The 20976-nt window shown below is 52.7% G+C and overlaps 1 protein-coding gene across 1 annotated transcript in view; it reads left to right on the top strand.

Moving 5' to 3' along the window:
- Positions 1 to 16649, top strand: part of LOC149433171 (integrin beta-5-like) — a 29932-nt gene extending 13283 nt beyond the window's left edge. The window contains 6 exon segments of the mRNA XM_089664563.1: positions 9024 to 9185; positions 9914 to 10009; positions 10528 to 10617; positions 12099 to 12233; positions 16208 to 16348; positions 16350 to 16649. Coding sequence (XP_089520689.1) covers positions 9024 to 9185; positions 9914 to 10009; positions 10528 to 10617; positions 12099 to 12233; positions 16208 to 16348; positions 16350 to 16649 — 924 coding nt within the window.
- Positions 16650 to 20976: the final 4327 nt, after the last annotated feature.

The following is a 20976-nucleotide window of genomic DNA, read 5'->3' as shown; positions in this document are numbered from 1 at the left end:
CAAATCACGGCTGGAACTATCTTGCTTTGCATGGAATGAGTCTCATATATTAGTGTCACCTTTTAAGTTGCTGCTCTGAAAATGAATGAATGAATGAATGCACCAGATTCTCATTGTTGGAGTTTCATCTGTATATATATACATAGTTAGTCTGGCTGAAAAAAGACAAAAGTCCATCCAGTTCAACCATAAAAAAATAAAAAAAAGTTCTAATCCTACACCCACAGTTGATCCAGAGGAAGGCAAACAGCCCAGCAAAGCACGATCCAATCAGACTGGGAGAGGGAGGTTCCATACTGTGACTCACTGCACAGTGCTGCCAGTCTAACATATTTCAGGCACTGGGGGAAGGCTGGAGATCCCCGGGAGGACCTTGTTCTGAATCTCATCTAGAGTTCAGTGCGAAGGTTTGGGACACAGGAAGCAGCAGAGCCGTGCTTGTGAATAGTGGTGGTGCACCCTGATCCCCACCCCCACCCTGCGTTGCGCCCTCATCCCCACCCTGCGTTGCGCCCTCATCCCCACCCTGCAGTGCGCCCTCATCCCCTCCCCCACCCTGCAGTGCACCCTCATCCCCACCCTGCAGTGCGCCCTCATCCCCTCCCCCACCCTGCAGTGCGCCCTCATCCCCTCCCCCACCCTGCAGTGCGCCCTCATCCCCTCCCCCACCCTGCAGTGCGCCCTCATCCCCTCCCCCACCCTGCAGTGCGCCCGCACCCCCACCCTGCAGTGCGCCCGCACCCCCACCCTGCAGTGCGCCCGCACCCCCACCCTGCAGTGCGCCCTCATCCCCTCCCCCACCCTGCATTGCGCCCTCATCCCCTCCCCCACCCTGCATTGCGCCCTCATCCCCTCCCCCACCCTGCATTGCACCCTCATCCGCACCCCCACCCTGCAGTGCACCCTCATCCGCACCCCCACCCTGCATTGCACCGTCATCCGCACCCCCACCCTGCAGTGCACCCTCATCTGCACCCCCACTCTGCAGTGCACCCTCACCCTCATCCCCACCCTGCATTGCACCCTCATCCCCACCCTGCATTGCACCCTCATCCCCACCCTGCATTGAACCCTCATCCCCACCCCCTCCCCCCGCAGTGTGCTGGGTGTGCATCATCATCCTGCATGTGACTGTGTATGGAATGGTTTGGCCGGAGTTCCCCTTTTCAGCAGCTGTTCCTGATGACGGTCTCTCCCTTCAGGACGGAGTTCATTGGATTTGGCAGCCGGCGGGAGAGGAGAGGAGAGGAGAGCAGCTGCCTGCAGCTGAGCCGATGCTTCTTATGGGAACCTTGGCGCCCGTTCCTCATCACGCGGAGCGTTTGTGTTGATTGTTCACAGATTGTGTGACATCGGTGGACTGTAGCCAGATCTGCCGAATCCCTTCCCTGCACCGATCCCCCCGCTGTGCCGCACTCGTCCCCCCGCTGTGCCGCCCGCGTCCCCCCGCTGTGCCTCCCTCGTCCCCCCCCGCTGTGCCGCGTCCCCCGTTGCGTGCAATCCGGTGATCAGGGTTGCAGAGTTCAGTGACCGGGATGGGAATCTGTCATCTCTATCTGGCACATTCCCCTGGATGAACACGCTCCAAGTGCTGACTGCGGCCGGATTCCTGAGTGGGCTTCTGGGAGCACACGGCATTAATATGTGGGGGTCAGAGGTCACACAGAGACCCGCCAGATTCCCGAGTGTCAGCTCCTGGGAGTACACGGCATTAATATGTGGGGGTCAGAGGTCACACAGAGACCCGCCAGATTCCCGAGTGTCAGCTCCTGGGAGTACACTGCATTAATATATGGGGGTCAGAGGTCACACAGAGACCCCCTAAGTTCCTGAGTGTCGGCTCCTGGGAGCACATGGCTTGATTACATAGAAGGTCAGAGGTCACACAGACCAACAGATTCCTGAGTGTCGGCTCCTGGGAGTACACGGCTTTAATATATGGAGGTCAGAGGTCACACAGACCCACCAGATTCCTGAGTGTCAGCTCCTGGGAGTAGACAGCAATAATATATGGAGGTCAGAGGTCACACAGAGACCCCCTAAGTTCCTGAGTGTCGGCTCCTGGGAATACACGGCATTAATATATGGGGGTCAGAGGTCACACAGAGACCCCCTAAGTTCCTGAGTGTCGGCTCCTGGGAGCACATGGCTTGATTACATAGAAGGTCAGAGGTCACACAGAGACTAACAGATTCCTGAGTGTCGGCTCCTGGGAGTACACGGCTTTAATATATGGAGGTCAGAGGTCACACAGAGACCCCCTAAGTTCCCCAATGTCAGCTCCTGGGAGTGCACAGCTTTATTAAGTAGGAGGTCAAAGGTAACACAAAGATCTGCCAGATTCCTGAGTGTCAGCTACTACAGGTGCACAGCATTAATCTATGGGGGTCAGAGGTCACACAAAGGTCCACCAAATACCGGAGTGTCAGCTCCTACAGATACACTGCAATAGTATATGGAGGTCAAAGGTCACACACAGACCTACCAGATTCCTGAGTGTTGGCTTCCATGGGTACACAGCATTAATAGGTGGAGGTTAGAGGTCACACAAACATCCACCAGATTCATGAGTATCGGCTCTTACAGGTACACAGAACTAATATATGGGGGTCAGAGGTCACACAGGATCCACCAGATTCCTGAGTGTCAGCTCCTAAGGGTACACAGCATTTGTATATGGAGGTCAGAGGTCACATAAGATCCACCAGATTCCTGAGTGTCAGCGCCTAAGGGTACGCAGCATTAATATATGGAGGTCAGAGGTCACACAAGATCCATGAGATTCCTGAGTGTCGGCTCCTATGGGTACGCAGCATTAATATATGGGGGTCAGAGGTCACACAAGATCCATCAGATTCCTGAGTGTCGGCTCCCATGGGTACACAGCAATAATATATGGAGGTCAGAGGTCACACAAGATCCATCAGATTCCTGAGTGTCGGCTCCCATGGGTACGCAGCAATAATATATGGAGGTCAGAGGTCACACAAGATCCATCAGATTCCTGAGTGTCGGCTCCCATGGGTACGCAGCATTAATATATGGAGGTCAGAGGTCACACAAGATCCATCAGATTCCTGAGTGTCGGCTCCCATGGGTACGCAGCATTAATATATGGAGGTCAGAGGTCACACAAGATCCATCAGATTCCTGAGTGTCGGCTCCTATGGGTATGCAGCATTAATATATGGAGGTCAGAGGTCACACAAGATCCATCAGATTCCTGAGTGTCGGCTCCCATGGGTACGCAGCATTAATATATGGAGGTCAGAGGTCACACAAGATCCATCAGATTCCTGAGTGTCGGCTCCTATGGGTACGCAGCATTAATATATGGGGGTCAGAGGTCACACAAGATCCATGAGATTCCTGAGTGTCGGCTCCCATGGGTACGCAGCATTAATATATGGGGGTCAGAGGTCACACAAGATCCATCAGATTCCTGAGTGTCGGCTCCTGGGAGTACACGGCTTTAATATATGGAGGTCAGAGGTCACACAGACCCACCAGATTCCTGAGTGTCAGCTCCTGGGAGTAGACAGCAATAATATATGGAGGTCAGAGGTCACACAGAGACCCCCTAAGTTCCTGAGTGTCGGCTCCTGGGAATACACGGCATTAATATATGGGGGTCAGAGGTCACACAGAGACCCCCTAAGTTCCTGAGTGTCGGCTCCTGGGAGCACATGGCTTGATTACATAGAAGGTCAGAGGTCACACAGAGACTAACAGATTCCTGAGTGTCGGCTCCTGGGAGTACACGGCTTTAATATATGGAGGTCAGAGGTCACACAGAGACCCCCTAAGTTCCCCAATGTCAGCTCCTGGGAGTGCACAGCTTTATTAAGTAGGAGGTCAAAGGTAACACAAAGATCTGCCAGATTCCTGAGTGTCAGCTACTACAGGTGCACAGCATTAATCTATGGGGGTCAGAGGTCACACAAAGGTCCACCAAATACCGCTCCTACAGATACACTGCAATAGTATATGGAGGTCAAAGGTCACACACAGACCTACCAGATTCCTGAGTGTTGGCTTCCATGGGTACACAGCATTAATAGGTGGAGGTTAGAGGTCACACAAACATCCACCAGATTCATGAGTATCGGCTCTTACAGGTACACAGAACTAATATATGGGGGTCAGAGGTCACACAGGATCCACCAGATTCCTGAGTGTCAGCTCCTAAGGGTACACAGCATTTGTATATGGAGGTCAGAGGTCACATAAGATCCACCAGATTCCTGAGTGTCAGCGCCTAAGGGTACGCAGCATTAATATATGGAGGTCAGAGGTCACACAAGATCCATGAGATTCCTGAGTGTCGGCTCCTATGGGTACGCAGCATTAATATATGGGGGTCAGAGGTCACACAAGATCCATGAGATTCCTGAGTGTCGGCTCCCATGGGTACACAGCAATAATATATGGAGGTCAGAGGTCACACAAGATCCATCAGATTCCTGAGTGTCGGCTCCTATGGGTACGCAGCATTAATATATGGGGGTCAGAGGTCACACAAGATCCATCAGATTCCTGAGTGTCGGCTCCCATGGGTACGCAGCATTAATATATGGAGGTCAGAGGTCAGACAAGATCCATCAGATTCCTGAGTGTCGGCTCCTATGGGTACGCAGCATTAATATATGGAGGTCAGAGGTCACACAAGATCCATCAGATTCCTGAGTGTCGGCTCCCATGGGTACGCAGCATTAATATATGGAGGTCAGAGGTCACACAAGATCCATCAGATTCCTGAGTGTCGGCTCCCATGGGTACGCAGCATTAATATATGGGGGTCAGAGGTCACACAAGATCCATCAGATTCCTGAGTGTCGGCTCCTATGGGTACGCAGCATTAATATATGGAGGTCAGAGGTCACACAAGATCCATCAGATTCCTGAGTGTCGGCTCCTATGGGTACGCAGCATTAATATATGGAGGTCAGAGGTCAGACAAGATCCATCAGATTCCTGAGTGTCGGCTCCTATGGGTATGCAGCATTAATATATGGAGGTCAGAGGTCACACAAGATCCATCAGATTCCTGAGTGTCGGCTCCCATGGGTACGCAGCATTAATATATGGAGGTCAGAGGTCACAAAGAGATCTCAGAATCTTGTCAGCTCTTGGGGTAATTGTTTCACTGATGCTGGGTAAGTAGTGCAGCTCACAAAGTAGGAGGAGCCAAACACAGGATCCAGACTTTGGACATGATAGTTGTAGGTATTGAGATCCCTTTTCTTGGAGTCCATTGCTCAGCTGGGAAAAGTCTAACCAATTTCCTGATGGCGTTTTTTTTTTTTTTCTTCCATTTGTCATTTCCAATGTTCCTCCTGAAGGTGAGCCGGGTTCTAATTTTCAGCATTTCTCGGTGGCTCGTTTTTGTAGGAAATAGTACTAAGAGCATGAACATAAACACAGAGGGGCGGAGCCTATGTCCTTCAATGGATTCCAAGAAAAGGAATTTACGGGGCGTACAAAAATCCTATTTTCTTTCTTGTTCCTTGAGGGACAAAGGAAATGTTAAACCTTCATGATGTCCAAAAGCCGTCCAACTGAGAGGTGGGCAACTCTGCAAACAATGGCTACCAGACCTATGGAACAAACAACAGAAAGGGGTCTGCATGCAGCTGAAAGAGCCCCCTGAACCTTCTGCCTGAAGCTTGCGTCAGCTGAGGCCTCAACATCCAAGTAGAACATGTGAACAGAGGACCAGGTGGTGGCCTTGCAGATCTGGGAAACGGGAGCCTGTCATGAAAAGTCCAAAAAGCACTATCAGGCCTGTTAAAAATCCTGACAAGGAAAGGGTAGAACCTGGTCCTTGAGGCCATAAACTCAGCTGATGATCCACATGAACCACCAAGAAATGGTGGAATCAAAAGCTGGTGGAATGACAAAAAGCTAACAAAGCACTTGCAGACCTAATGGACAGCCTACCAGGAAATGGTGGAATCAAAAGCTGGTGGAATGACAAAAAGCTAACAAAGCACTCGCAGATCTACTGGACAGCCTACCAGGAAAGAGTGGAATGAGAAGCTGGTGGAATGACAAAAAGCTAACGAAGCACTCGCAGACCTACTGGACAGCCTACCAGGAAAGGGTGGAATCCAATCTTTAAGGGCATAAACTCAGAAGACAAACCTGTCTGAGCCACCAGGAAAGGGTGGAATGAGAAGCTGGTTCATCTTTATGGGGACCATCAGGAATGACAGAGAAAAGAATGTCCCCAGCAAAAAGAGCCACCCGAAGAACCTTATTCCCAAAGCTGTCATGAGATGAGACCTGAACGTCCACCTGTTAGAACTTAAAGAAGGTATGAAGATACCAGGTGGTGGCCTTTCAGATCTGTTAAACGTGAGTCTGATGTTGAAAAGCACTAACAGACCTAGTAAAAATCCTTAGAAGGAAAAGGGTGGAACCTGATCCTTGAAGCCATAAACTCAGCTGATGGTCCACATGAACCACTGAGAAATGGTGTAATGAGAAGCTGGTTCACTTTTATGGGGAACATCAGGAATGACAAAGAAAAAAAATGCCTGCCTGAAGGATCTTACATCCAAATCTAGCATCAGATGAGGCCTGAACATCCATGTGGTAGAACTTGAAGATGGTGTGAACAGAGGATCAGGTGGTGGCCTTGCAAATCCCTCAGACAGTTGCCTGAGGCCAAAAAGCCAAAGAAGCACTCACTGATCTAGTAAAGAACCTAAAAAGGGTGGAATCCAATCTTTGAGACCATAAACTCAGAAGAGGACCTGTCTTAGCCACCAGGAAAACGTGGAATGAGAAGCTGGTTTATCTTTATGGGGACCATCAGGAATGACAAAGAGAAAAGAATGCCCTTCGCTCAAAGAGCCTCTTGAAGGACCTTATGCCCAAAGCTGGTATGAGATGAGACCTGAACATCCACCTGGTAGAACTTTAGGAGAAGGTGTGAACGGCAGACCCGGTGGTGGGCTTGCAGATCTGGGAGACAGTTGCCTAATGCTGAAAAGCCCAAGAAGTACTAACAGACCCAGCAGAGAGCCTTGACACGAAAGGGTGGAACCCAATTCTTGAAACCGTAAACTGGGATGATGGCCTGTCTGAGCCATGAGAAATGGTGTCACGAGAAGCTGGTCCATCTTTATGGGAACTGTCAACGATGACAGAAGAAAAGTGATGGCAGAGATTGGACAAGATGTTACCCAGCCGAGCTGAAGAAAGACCGTCCATGTTCCTAGGACAGGCGTCACTAAATGGTGGACTGCAGTCCGGACCCGGAGCGGGTCAGTTCTATCCAGACGTGACATTTAGCTGCCTGTGTGTCCTCTGTGTCTCCCACCGCTGCTGTCATCTGTACTGCAGGGCAGAGCTGGGGGATGAGATCAGCCGCTTGGAGAGCAAGAGATGCCCTACTTTTCAAGCTAACGGGGGCTGGTTGGTTGCTACAGCACAGGGCGGTCCTAGCAACCAGCTACCCACTTGTTGACAGGAAAAGTTGCAAAGCTCCCACCATCCATCTAGACCAGGGGTCTCCAAACTTTCTAAGCAAAGGGCCAATTTACTGTCCTTCAGACTTTGGGGGGGCCGGACTGTAGCCATTGGGAGTAGAAAATGTCCCGGCATCAGTGCCTCGTTATCGGTTGTAATAGGACAAATAGTGCTCCCATGTTGATATCAGTGGTGCACCACAGTCATTGAGCGCCGCAGTCATTGAGCGCCGCAGTCATTGAGCTCCGCAGTCATTGAGCGCCGCAGTCATTGAGCGCCGCAGTCATTGAGCGCCGCAGTCATTGAGCGCCGCAGTCATTGAGCACCGCAGTCATTGAGCAGCGCAGTCATTGAGCAGCGCAGTCATTGAGCAGCGCAGTCATTGAGCACCGCAGTCATTGAGCACCGCAGTCATTGAGCACCGCAGTCATTGAGCACCGCAGTCATTGAGCACCGCAGTCATTGAGCACCGCAGTCATTGAGCACCGCAGTCATTGAGGCGCAGTCATTGAGCACCGCAGTCATTGAGCAGCGCAGTCATTGAGCGCCGCAGTCATTGAGCACCGCAGTCATTGAGGCGCAGTCATTGAGCACCGCAGTCATTGAGGCGCAGTTATTGAGCACCGCAGTCATTGAGGCGCAGTCATTGAGCACCGCAGTCATTGAGCACCGCAGTCATTGAGGCGCAGTCATTGAGCACCGCAGTCATTGAGGCGCAGTCATTGAGCACCGCAGTCATTGAGCAGCGCAGTCATTGAGCAGCGCAGTCATTGAGCAGCGCAGTCATTGAGCAGCGCAGTCATTGAGCGCCGCAGTCATTGAGCACCGCAGTCATTGAGGCGCAGTCATTGAGCACCGCAGTCATTGAGGCGCAGTTATTGAGCACCGCAGTCATTGAGGCGCAGTCATTGAGCACCGCAGTCATTGAGCACCGCAGTCATTGAGCACCGCAGTCATTGAGCAGCGCAGTCATTGAGGCACAGTCGTTGAGCGGCGCAGTCATTGAGCACCGCAGTCATTGAGCACCGCAGTCATTGAGGCGCAGTCATTGAGCAGCGCAGTCATTGAGCAGCGCAGTCATTGAGCAGCGCAGTCATTGAGCAGCGCAGTCATTGAGCAGCGCAGTCATTGAGCAGCGCAGTCATTGAGCAGCGCAGTCATTGAGCGGCGCAGTCATTGAGCGGCGCAGTCATCGAGGCACAGTCATTGAGCAGCGCAGTCATCGAGGCACAGTCATTGAGCAGCGCAGTCATTGAGGTGCAGTCATTGAGGCTCAGTCATTGAGGCGCAGTCGGTGTGGATCCACCACGTGAATGTCCTCCACTCTCCTCCTCGTGCGTCTGTCACTCCCTCTGATGTCCAAGCACTGGAGATGACGGGTGTCTGCGGGGTCACCGGCTGTAATCCGGACCATGTGACCTCCGTGGGGCGATCCTTTTATTTAATGTGACGTCTGCTGTTGTGTTCCCAGAGAAAAGCCTCTTCCTGAACGTCTGGAAACAACTGAGACGGAACTAATCCTGAATCTCCTCTGTTTTCCCTCGCAGGAGAAGATCGGCTGGAGAACGGAGGCCTCCCACCTGCTGGTCATCACCACCGACGATGTGCCCCACGTTGCACTGGATGGGAAGCTGGCCGGATTGGTGCAGCCGCATGATGGCCATTGTCACCTCGACACCAATAATGAGTACAGCGCAGCCAATCAGCTGGTGAGAACCATCCCGGTGCAGCCAAGATCTGCCAGCACAGGGATGGTGGGAACCCCTCATGGGTACAGCGGGTGTACAGACCCGGGAACTCAGCACAGGGATGGTGGGATCCCCTCATAATGGGGACAGCGGGCGTACAGACCCAGGAACTCAGCACAGGGATGGTGGGAACCCCTCATAATGGGCACGGCGGGGGTACAGACCCAAAACTCAGCACAGGGATGGTGGGAACCCCTCATAATGGGCACAGCGGGTGTACAGACCCGGGAACTCAGCACAGGGATGGTGGGAACCCCTCATAATGGGCACAGCGGGTGTACAGACCCGGGAACTCAGCACAGGGATGGTGGGAACTCCTCATAATGGGCACAGCGGGTGTACAGACCCGGGAATAGCACAGGGGTGGTGGGAACCCCTCATAATGGGCACAGCAGGGGTACAGACCCGGAAACTCAGCACAGGGATGGTGGGAACCCCTCATAATGGGGACAGCGGGCGTACAGACCCAGGAACTCAGCACAGGGATGGTGGGAACCCCTCATAATGGGCACAGCAGGGGTACAGACCCGGGAACTCAGCACAGGGATGGTGGGAACCCCTCATAATGGGCACAGCGGGTGTACAGGCCCGGGAACTCAGCACAGGGATGGTGGGAACCCCTGTGACTTATGTATATTGTTAGTGACCTTTTCCTGGGATCTGACTTTCTCCATCTTCCCATCTGTCAGGATTATCCGTCTCTCGCTCTCCTGGGGGAGAAACTATCCGAGAACAACATCAACCTGATATTCGCCGTCACCAGAAATCATTATCTACTGTACAAGGTGAGAGGAGATCTGCTGACAGGAACAATGTTACTTTGTATCTCTCTGTCTCCCGTCTGATCGATGTTTATAAACAATGTTACTTTGTATCTCTCCATCTCCCGTCTGATCGATGTTTATAAACAATGTTACTTTGTATCTCCATCTCCCGTCTGATCGATGTTTATAAACAATGTTACTTTGTATCTCTCCATCTCCCGTCTGATCGATGTTTATAAACAATGTTACTTTGTATCTCTCCATCTCCTGATCGATGTTTCAGAGTCGCTCTGATAACAATTAGAAGGACGTGGACAGTTGTGGGGAGACATGTGACCTCGTTGAGGGTTTTCTATGTACATTGTGGAGATATTCGGCTGTGCCGGGTCGATGTTTTCATGTCGGACATTCCAGAGCAGACATTTCTGACGTCTCGGCGGGGGGGGGGGTCGTCCTCGGGGGGGGGGGGGGGGGGGTCGTCCTTGTAGGTGGTTTTTGTTTGACATTTTTACACCATTTGCTGTTTTTTATTTTCTCAGAATTTCACGGCGCTGATTCCGGGAACCACGGTGGAGATTTTGGATCAGAGTTCCCAGAACATCCTCCAGCTGATTGTAAATGCCTACAATGTGAGTGACCCCCCCCACCCCCCCACCATGACCCCCCCTATCGTTACCCCCCTACCGTGACCCGGCCGTCCTGCAACCTACACAGATTTGTCCCTGTCCTTGCTTCCTGTCTCCCCCCCATTACCTGTCCACCCCATCACCTCTCTCCCCCCCATCACCTGTCTCCCCCCATCACCTGTCTGTTCCCCCATCACCTGCCTCCCCCCCCCCCATCACCTGCCTCCCCCCCCCCCCCCCCCATCACCTGTCTCCCACCCCTTCATCACCTGCCTCCCCCCATCACCCGTCTCCCACCCCATCACCTGCCCCCCCCCCAGTTACCTGCTCTCCTCACCCCATCTGTCCATACGTGGCCCTTACCTCTTGTGGACGTGTTAGGGCCTTACCCTGGACCCTTGTTATTGGAGGGGCCCCCGGGGGGGGCTTCATGTCTCCACCTGGCCAGATGTGCGGAACCACAAAAATGTGCTGATTCCCCGGCAGATTCCTTTGTGTTTATCACAGGATTACCCCCCCCCCCACACACACACACACACACCTCCCCCCACCCACACACACACACACCTCCCCCCACCCCCGGCCGGGCTGATTGACTAACAAATGTTATTATATTTGGATTTGTACTTTGTAATGTTTTCTATAATGAAGATGATTATTGATCCGTGACGATTCATCGACGAGCCCAGACCTGCGGTGAGGCCACAAAGGCCGGTGCCTGGGGTGTCAGTCTGCTGGGGCGGCTCCTCCTTCATGTTGTCTTCTCGGATTTACCTCCTGTGTAACCTCCAAATCCCTCTGCACTAAGCTCCCACCTGCTGTGCCCATTATGAGAGGTTCCCACCATCCCTGTGCTGAGTTCCTGGGTCTGTACACCCGCTGTGCCCATTATGAGAGGTTCCCACCATCCCTGTGCTGAGTTCCCGGGTCTGTACACCTGCTGTGCCCATTATGAGGGGTTCCCACCATCCCTGTGCTGAGTTCCCGGGTCTGTACACCCGCTGTGCCCATTATGAGGGGTTCCCACCATCCCTGTGCTGAGTTCCCGGGTCTGTACGCCCGCTGTGCCCATTATGAGGGGTTCCCACCATCCCTGTGCTGAGTTCCTGCATCTGTACTTCAGCCTGGTGGTTCTTGGTTTGGGCTGCAGCCTCTGGTCACATGATAGAAGGGATCAGTAGTTTTTCTCGTGTGACTGAACTGAACCTTTAAACTTCTCAAAGTCAAGTTTTCCTATTGCACCTGAGCCGTGACCTGCTGATTGCCCCGGGGGGGGGGGGAGGGGTTCCAGCAGGCAGACAGTGAGGGGTCTGTTGGGGCACGCTCTCCTCTTTTGTCTCTGATTTATAATCTGTCCCCCTCGGCCGGGTTCGTCCTGAAGCCCCTCCGGCGGGATCGCAGATCCTTGCTGGGAAGTCGCAGACAGAATCTCTTTGTATCACTTTGTGGTGTTTCATGTAATAATGAAGTTCGATGTGTTGCAGAATATTCGCTCCAAAGTGGAATTAACCGTCTCGGAGACCCCGGATGACCTGGAGCTCAGCTTCACCGCCACGTGTCAGGATGGAGCGTCCTATCCGGGGCTGAAGAAGTGTGGAGAGCTGATGATTGGGGACACGGTGAGTGGGGAGGACGACCCCCTGCGCCCCCATGGCTGACGTCTTCCCACATCGCGTCCGAGCAATCCGCCACCGCGCCCAAATCAGACCACCCTGCCCCCCCATGGCTGACGTCTTCCCACATCGCGTCCGAGCAATCCGCCACCACGCCCAAATCAGACCACCCTGACCCCCATGTCTGATGTCTTCCCACATCGCGTCCGAGCAATCCGCCACCGCGCCCAAATCAAACCACCCAAACCACTCTGTGCCGCCATTGTCTGCCTGCGATGTCCCTGCCAAGCACCTCTTCATGCCTCCTGCTCCCTGCGTGCCCCCTTGTCTCCTAGTGCTCCCTGCGTACCCCTCCATGTCCCCTAGTGCTCCCTGCGTACCCCCCGTGTCTCCTAGTGCTCCCTGTGTGCCCCCAAATACACCCTGTGTACCCCCATGTCCCCTAGTGCTCCCTGTGTGCCCCGTGTCCCCAAATTCACCCTGTGGCCCCCCATGTCTCCTAGTGCTCCCTGTGTACCCCCACGTCTCCTAGTGCTCCCTGTGTACCCCCACGTCTCCTAGTGCTCCCTGTGTGCCCCCCACGTCTCCTAGTGCTCCCTGTGTGCCCCCCATGTCTCCTAGTGCTCCCTGTGTACCCCCATGTCCCCTAGTGCTCCCTGTGTGCCCCCCCATGTCTCCTAGTGCTCCCTGTGTGCCCCCATGCCACCTAGTGCTCCCTGTGTGCCCCCATATTTCTTAGTCTGCCCTGTGTGTCTCCAAAGTTCTCCCATTTCCCAGTGTCCCCCAAATGCTCCCTGTGTACCCCCGTGTCCCGTAGTGCTCCCTGTGTACCCCCCATGTCCCCTAGTGCTCCCTGTGTACCCCCCATGTCCCCTAGTGCTCCCTGTGTACCCCCCATGTCCCCTAGTGCTCCCTGTGTACCCCCCGTGTCCCCTAGTGCTTCCTGTGTACCCCCCATGTCCCCTAAAGCTCCCTGTGTACCTCCCGTGTCCCCTAGTGCTTCCTGTGTACCCCCGTGTCCCCTAGTGCTCCCTGTGTGCCCCCCGTGTCCCCTAGTGCTCCCTGTGTACCCCCGTGTCCCCTAGTGCTCCCTGTGTGCCCCCCGTGTCCCCTAGTGCTCCCTGTGTGCCCCCCGTGTCCCCTAGTGCTCCCTGTGTACCCCCGTGTCCCCTAGTGCTTCCTGTGTACCCCCGTGTCCCCTAGTGCTCCCTGTGTACCCCCGTGTCCCCTAGTGCTCCCTGTGTGCCCCCCGTGTCCCCTAGTGCTCCCTGTGTACCCCCCATGTCTCCTAGTGCTCCCTTTGTGCCCCCCCATGTCTCCTAGTGCTCCCCGTGTACCCCCCATGTCTCCTAGTGCTCCCTGTGTACCCCCCATGTCTCCTAGTGCTCCCTGTGTACCCCCATGTCTCCTAGTGCTCCCTGTGTACCCCCATGTCTCCTAGTGCTCCCTGTGTACCCCCATGTCTCCTAGTGCTCCCTGTGTACCCCCATGTCTCCTAGTGCTCCCTGTGTACCCCCATGTCTCCTAGTGCTCCCTGTGTACCCCCATGTCTCCTAGTGCTCCCTGTGTACCCCCATGTCTCCTAGTGCTCCCTGTGTACCCCCAAAGTTCTCCCATTTCCCAGTGTCCCCCAAATGCTCCCTGTGTGCCCCCGTGTCCCCTAGTGCTCCCTGTGTGCCCCCGTGTCCCCTAGTGCTTCCTGTGTGCCCCCGTGTCCCCTAGTGCTTCCTGTGTGCCCCCGTGTCCCCTAGTGCTCCCTGTGTGCCCCCGTGTCCCCTAGTGCTCCCTGTGCCCCCCCCGTGTCCCCTAGTGCTCCCTGTGCCCCCCCCGTGTCCCCTAGTGCTCCCTGTGTGCCCCCCCATGTCCCCTAGTGCTCCCTGTGTGCCCCCCATGTCCCCTAGTGCTCCCTGTGTGCCCCCCATGTCCCCTAGTGCTCCCTGTGTGCCCCCCATGTCCCCTAGTGCGGTATACATTGCTCCATTGTTGGTGATTCTCCTCCGTCAGCCGTGTGCAGATCAGTGCTGCAGTCAGTATGTTGGGCAGTAATGAGATTCTCAGCAATACGGGACAATCTCTCGGAATACATGAATTGCGCAGACTTTGGTCTGAAGGTAAATAGAAGTCACCTTTGCGCACCGTGACACGCCCTGTCGTCGGGCAGAACGCGGCGGATGATCTGTTTTGTGATGAGTATTCGTCTTCTCACAGATCTGCTGACTCAGCGCCGCGCTCCTCCCTGAAGGAACTTCATTGTGACTCTCAGGTTCATGTGAAATGAAAGGAGGGGGGGTGAGGGCGGGGTGTGGGGGGGGGGGGGGGACAGGTCGTCTTATGTCATGTAAATAAAACAGAATGTCACATCAAACTTTATTCGTCCTGTTCAGTGGCAGTCAAGGAAATGGTCTTCATCCGCGGGTGGCGGGGGCTTGTTACGTAATGACGTGTCATGGCAGGAAGGACAGACATGGCCGGCTCAGTTCTGACACTTCTCACATACATGGAAAAACTGCATTTTTTGTATAGAAAATTACTTAGAACCCCCAAACAGAATAAAATGGTGGGTGGTGACATTTTTTTTTTTTATGTTACACGTTATTTTCAAACACAATTTGTTTGGAAAAAAGACACTTGAATGAGTTTTAGTGCACAAAACACAATATAATACTCCATTTTTTGGTAAAATATAAAGGGTCCCCCCTCCTCCTATGTCCGATCTCTTCTATCTTTTGGGGTCCCCCCTCCTCCTATGTCCCATCTCTCCTGTCTCTTGGGGTCCCCCATCCCTATGTCCTATCTCTATCTCTTGGGGTTCCCCCACTCCCCCTCCTATCGCATGAACACCCCCCCCCATGTCCCATCTCTTCTATCTCCTGGGGTCCCCCCCCCAGTCCTGTCTCTTCCATCTCTTGAGGTCCCTCCTCCCCATATGTCCCATCTCTTCTTTCTCTTGGGTCCCCCATGCCATCTTATCTATCTCTTGGGGTCCTCTTCCACTATGTCCTATCATTTTTATCTTTTGGGGTCCCCCTTCCCTCTGTCCTATCTCTTGGGGTCCCCTCCTCCCCTGTGTCCCATCTTTTCTATCTCCTGGGGTCCCCCCATGTCCTATCTCTTCTATCCCCTATCTCTTCTATTTCTTGGGGTCCCCCTATGTTCTATCTCTTGTGGTTCCCCTCTCCTTATGTCCCATCTCTTCAACTCTTAGGGTGCCCCCTCCCCTATGTCCCTTCTCTTCTATCTCTTGGGGTCCCCCCTCCCCTATTCTCCATCTCTTCCATCTCCCGTCCCCCCTACCCCTATTTCCTATCTCTTCTATTTCTTGGGGTCCCCCTCCCCCTATGTCCCATCTTTTCTGTCTCTTGGGGTCCCCCTCCCCCTATGTCCCTTCTTTTCTGTCCCTTTGGGTCCCCCCTCCCCTATTTCCCATCTCTTCCATCTTTTGTCCCCCCTACCCCTATTTCTCATCTCTGTCATCTCTTGGGGTCCCCCCTCCCCTATGTCCCATGTCTTCTATCTCTTGGGGTCCCCCCTCTTCCTATGTCCCATCTCTTCTATCTCTTGGGGTCCCCCTGTGTCCCATGCCTTCTGTCTCTTGGGGTCCCCCCTCCCCCTTTGTTTCATGTTTTCTATCTCTTGAGGGGCCCCCTCCCCTTTGTCCCATGTCTATCTCTTGGGGTCCCCCTCCCTCTTTGTCCCATGTTTTCTATCTATTGGGGTCCCTCCTCCCCCTATGTCTCATCTCTACTATCTCCCCCTATGTCCCATGTCTTCCATCTCTTGGAGTCCCCCCTCCCCCCCATGTCCCCATCTTCTATCTCTTGGGGTTCCCCCTCCCCCTATGTCCCATCTCTACTATCTCCCCCTATGTCCCATGTCTTCTATCTCTTGGGGTCCCCCTATGTCCCATCTCTGCCATTCCTTTGGGTCCCCCCTCCCCCGGTGTCCATCTTATGACTCCATGTACCCCTGTCTCCCTCTAGGTGTCCTTTGAAGTTTCGGCCCAGGCGAGGAGCTGCCCCCCGCCGGGGCCGGCACACACCTTCACCATCAAGCCGGTGGGTTTCCGGGACACGCTGGAGGTGACGGTGACTTATAACTGCAGCTGCGGCTGCTCCCACCTGGGGGGAATCTGGCAGCGGGAAGTGCAGCGGGAACGGGACGTACACCTGCGGGGTCTGTAACTGCGACGCCGGCTTCCTGGGGGTCCGGTGCGAGTGCGGAGAGGACGACGACAGCAGCAGCTCGTCTCTGAACACCTGCCGGGAGTCGGAGAGCCACACCGTGTGCAACGGGCGGGGGAGGTGCATCTGCGGCCTGTGCTCCTGCTATGAGAGCGAATTTGGGCGAATCAGCGGATCGTACTGCCAGTGCGACGACTTCTCCTGCGCCAGGTTCAAGGGGATCCTCTGCTCAGGTGAGTGATCAGTCTTCTTGTACTGTAGCACCGACAAGGGGTCTTCAAAAGGTTTATATATAGAAGACCCCCTGTATAAAACACACCACGGAGGATCTGGGGGCATGACTGAGCCCTGGGGGGTGGGGCGAAATGCGTTGAGAGGCGTGGTTTGGATGGGGTCTGCTAAGGGTATCTTTTATATGACTCACGGCTTAGTACGGTGTGCTGCAGTGGAGTTTTACTGTATTTATGGAGGTCACACACCTAGTTAGAGCCCTACTGTGAGCTATGGTGGTGAAGGTGGGAGCGGGACGAAACGTGTTGGCAGGCGTGGTTTGGATGGGGTCTGCTGAGGGTATCTTTTATATGACACACGGCTTAGTACGGTGTGCTGCATTGGAACTTTACTGTATTTATGGAGGTCACACACCTAGTCAGAGCCCCAACTGTGAGCTATGGTGGTGAAGGTGGGAGCAGGACGAAACGCGTTGGCAGGCATGGTTTGGAGTGGGGTCTGGTGAGGGTATCTTTTATATGACACACGGCTTAGTACGGTGTGCTGCATTGGAGCTTTACTGTATTTATGGAGGCCACACACCTAGTCAGAGCTCCATCTGTAAGCTATGGTGGTGAAGGTGGGAGCAGGACGAAACGCTTTGGGGGTGTGGTTTGGATGGGGTCTGCTGAGGGTATCTTTTATATGACACACGGCTTAGTACAGTGTGCTGCATTGGAACTTTACTGTATTTATGGAGGTCACACACCTAGTCAGAGCCCCAACTGTGAGCTATGGTGGTGAAGGTGGGAGCAGGACGAAACGCGTTGGCAGGCATGGTTTGGATGGGGTCTGGTGAGGGTATCTTTTATATGACACACGGCTTAGTACGGTGTGCTGCATTGGAGCTTTACTGTATTTATGGAGGTCACACGCCTAGTCAGAGCCCCTACTGTGAGCTATGGTGCGGCTCAGAGGTGACCCCTGCTGGTGACTCAACCATCCATCTGCTAGAGGCACCTCATCAAGTGGAAGGACTGGAGCTCCCTGCTGGGAATTGTAGTTCGCCAGTCCTTACATGTACTAAGGTTAGGGCCGGACTACCATTTTTTGTTTGCCAGTCCCCAGCCGTCCTATAGGTGGCAGTATAACCCAAAGGTTACAGAATTCCTGTGTCCCTCCATGGACAAGAACAGGGAGTACAAGAATCCCATGCGATCCTGTACTCCTCCTGTGTGATCCCCGTACTCCTCCTGTGTGATCCCCGTACTCCTCCTGTGTGTGCAAATGGTTCCGTAGGGCGAGATCTGCGCCGTGGTGATGTTTTGTAGTCTGACCTTCTGTAGGTTGCAGATCCCGCCCCTTCCGTCCCCCCACCCCTTCCATCCCCCGCCACTGGACTTCATGTGAGCGACCCATTGCATTCCTGGCCTCCAGTGTGTTATGAAGTCCCTGATATCGGAGGTCCATATACAGTGCAGGAAATGTGTATTTGCTCCCCCCTGATGCTGAATGTTCGCCCCTTCACACAGAAATGATCGGTCTAACAATGGAATGTTCGCCCCTCACACAGAAACGATCGGTCTAACAATGGAATGTTCGCCCCTCACACAGAAATGATCGGTCTAACAATGGAATGTTCGCCCCTCACACAGAAATGATCGGTCTAACAATGGAATGTTCGCCCCTCACACAGAAATGATCGGTCTAACAATGGAATGTTCGCCCCTCACACAGAAATGATCGGTCTAACAATGGAATGTTCGGTGTAACACTGAGAGACAGAATACAACAACAAATTCAGCAGAAATGCGTCTAACAAATGATGACGGATCTGCATGTTCATGAGGGAAAGAAGGATTTGATCCCCTTCACAAAACATGACTTAGTACTTGGTGGCCAATCCCTTGTTGGCAATCACAGAGGTCAGACGTTTCCTGGAGTTGGCCCCCAGGTTCGCACACATCTCAGGAGGGATTTTGGCCCACTCCTCTTGGCAGATCCTCTCCAAGTCATTAAGGTTTGGTGGCTGACGTTTGGCAACTCGAACTTTCAGCTCCTCCACAGATTTTCCATCGGATGAAGGTCTGGAGACTGGCTAGGCCACTCCAGGACCTTAATGTGCTTCTTCTTGAGCAGCTCCTTTGTTGCCTTGGCCGTGTGTTTTGGGTCATTGTCATGCTGGAACACCCATCCACCACCCGTTTTCAATGCCCTGGCTGAGGGAAGAAGGTTCTCACCCAAGATTTGAGGGTACATTGCCCCGTCCATCGTCCCTTTGATGCGGTGCAGTTGTCCTGTCCCCTTAGCAGAAAAACACCCCAAAGCTGAATGTTTCCACCACCATGTTTCACAGTTGGGATGGTGTTCTTGGGGTCATAGGCAGCATTCCTCCTCCTCCAAACACGGTGAGTTGAGTTGATGCCAAAGAGCTGGATTTTGGTCTCCTCTGACCACAACACTTCCCACCAGTCCTCCTCTGCATCATTCAGATGTTCAGTGGCAAACTTCAGACGGGCCTGGACATGGGCTTTCTTGAGCAGAGGGACCTTGCGGGCACTGCAGGATTTCAGTCCTTGTCGGCGTAGTGTGTTACCAATTGTTTTCTTGGTGACTGTGGTCCCAGCTGCCTGGAGATCATTGACAAGATCCTCACGTGTAGTTCTGGGATGATTCCTCACTGTTCTCATGATCATTGACACTCCACGAGGTGAGATCTTGCATGGTGCACCAGACCTAGGGAGACTGACACTTGTTTTGTGTTTCTTCCATTTGTGAATGATCGCACCAACTGTTGTCACCTTCTCACCAAGCTGCTTGGCCATAGTTTGGTAGCCCAGTCCAGCCTTGTGTAGGTCTACCATCTTGTCCCTGACATCCTTGGACAGCTCTTTGGTCTTTGCCATGGTGGAGAGTTTGGAATCTGATGGTTTGATGGCTCCTGTGGACAGGTGTCTTTTATACAGGTAACACAATGAGATTAGCAGCACTCCCTTTAAGAGACTGCTTCTAATCTCAGCTTGTTACCTGTATGAGAGACACCTGGGAGCCAGAAATCCTGCTGAATGATAGGGGATCAAATCCTTCTTTCCCTCATGAACATGCAGATCCGTCATCATTTGTTAGACGCATTTCTGCTGAATTTGTTGTTGTATTCTGTCTCTCAGTGTTACACCGAACATTCCATTGTTAGACCGATCATTTCTGTGTGAGGGGCGAACATTCCATTGTTAGACCGATCATTTCTGTGTGAGGGGCGAACATTCCATTGTTAGACCGATCATTTCTGTGTGAGGGGCGAACATTCCATTGTTAGACCGATCATTTCTGTGTGAGGGGCGAACATTCCATTGTTAGACCGATCGTTTTTGTGTGAGGGGCGAACATTCCATTGTTAGACCGATCATTTCTGTGTCAGGGGGGAACATTCCATTGTTAGACCGATCATTTCTGTGTGAGGGGCGAACATTCAGCATCAGGGGGGAGCAAATACACATTTCCTTTACTGTATCTTCCTGATATCGGAGGTCGGCTCTGTATACTATGGAAGTAGCTTTGTATCTGGTTCTGCCACCTTCCTGCTTCCTTCTCCATCCTGGATGTTGTAGTCTCACTCCTGTCGCTCCCACATTCCGGCTCTATAAATACAGCCCCTGCAGATTGATGAATAATGTAGATGTAGAATCGGCAGTTCCTGCCCCCCCCCCCTGCACTCGGCACACTGGAAATATCCTCTCCTGGCACTCGGCACGCTCTGAGTTCTAGAGATCCAATCCTTGTGGTCAGCGCCTAGAAATAATCGCTATGAATTATATATGTAGGGGGCGCTAGATTTAGCTGGAGCCTTAAATGAAGGATGACGAGGTGATAAATATCGACGGATGGAAACGGGACGCGTCCTACTGAGAGCTGAAATCTGAATTCAAATAGATTAGAATAGAATAGAACTGTCTTCCAAAATTCGGATTTCAAATGGAATAAATTCAGATTGGAATAGAATAGACTAGAATCGAAAAGAATATAATAGAACCGTCTTCCAAACTTCGAATTTTGAATAGTATAAAATCAAATTAGAATAGAATAGAAAAGAATAGAAAATAAGATAATGGAATACAATATATCTGTCTTCCAAAATTCTGAATTCAAATGGAATAAATTCGAATAGAGTAGCAAAAAAAAATGGAATTCAATAGAATAAAATAGAATATAACCGTCTTCCGAAATTCGAATTTTGAATAGAATAAAATCAAATTCAAATAGATTAGAATACATAACAGAATAGAAAAACAATAAAACAGAATCGCCATCCTCCGAAATTCGGATTTCGAATAGAATAACTTAGAATTCAAATGCCGATT

The sequence above is a fragment of the Staurois parvus genome, unplaced genomic scaffold (genome assembly GCF_062004578.1).
Source record: "Staurois parvus isolate SC_StPar_1 unplaced genomic scaffold, SC_StPar_1.0 ptg001947l, whole genome shotgun sequence".
NCBI lineage: Eukaryota > Metazoa > Chordata > Amphibia > Anura > Ranidae > Staurois > Staurois parvus.
This window is presented reverse-complemented; position numbering and strand designations above follow the sequence as displayed.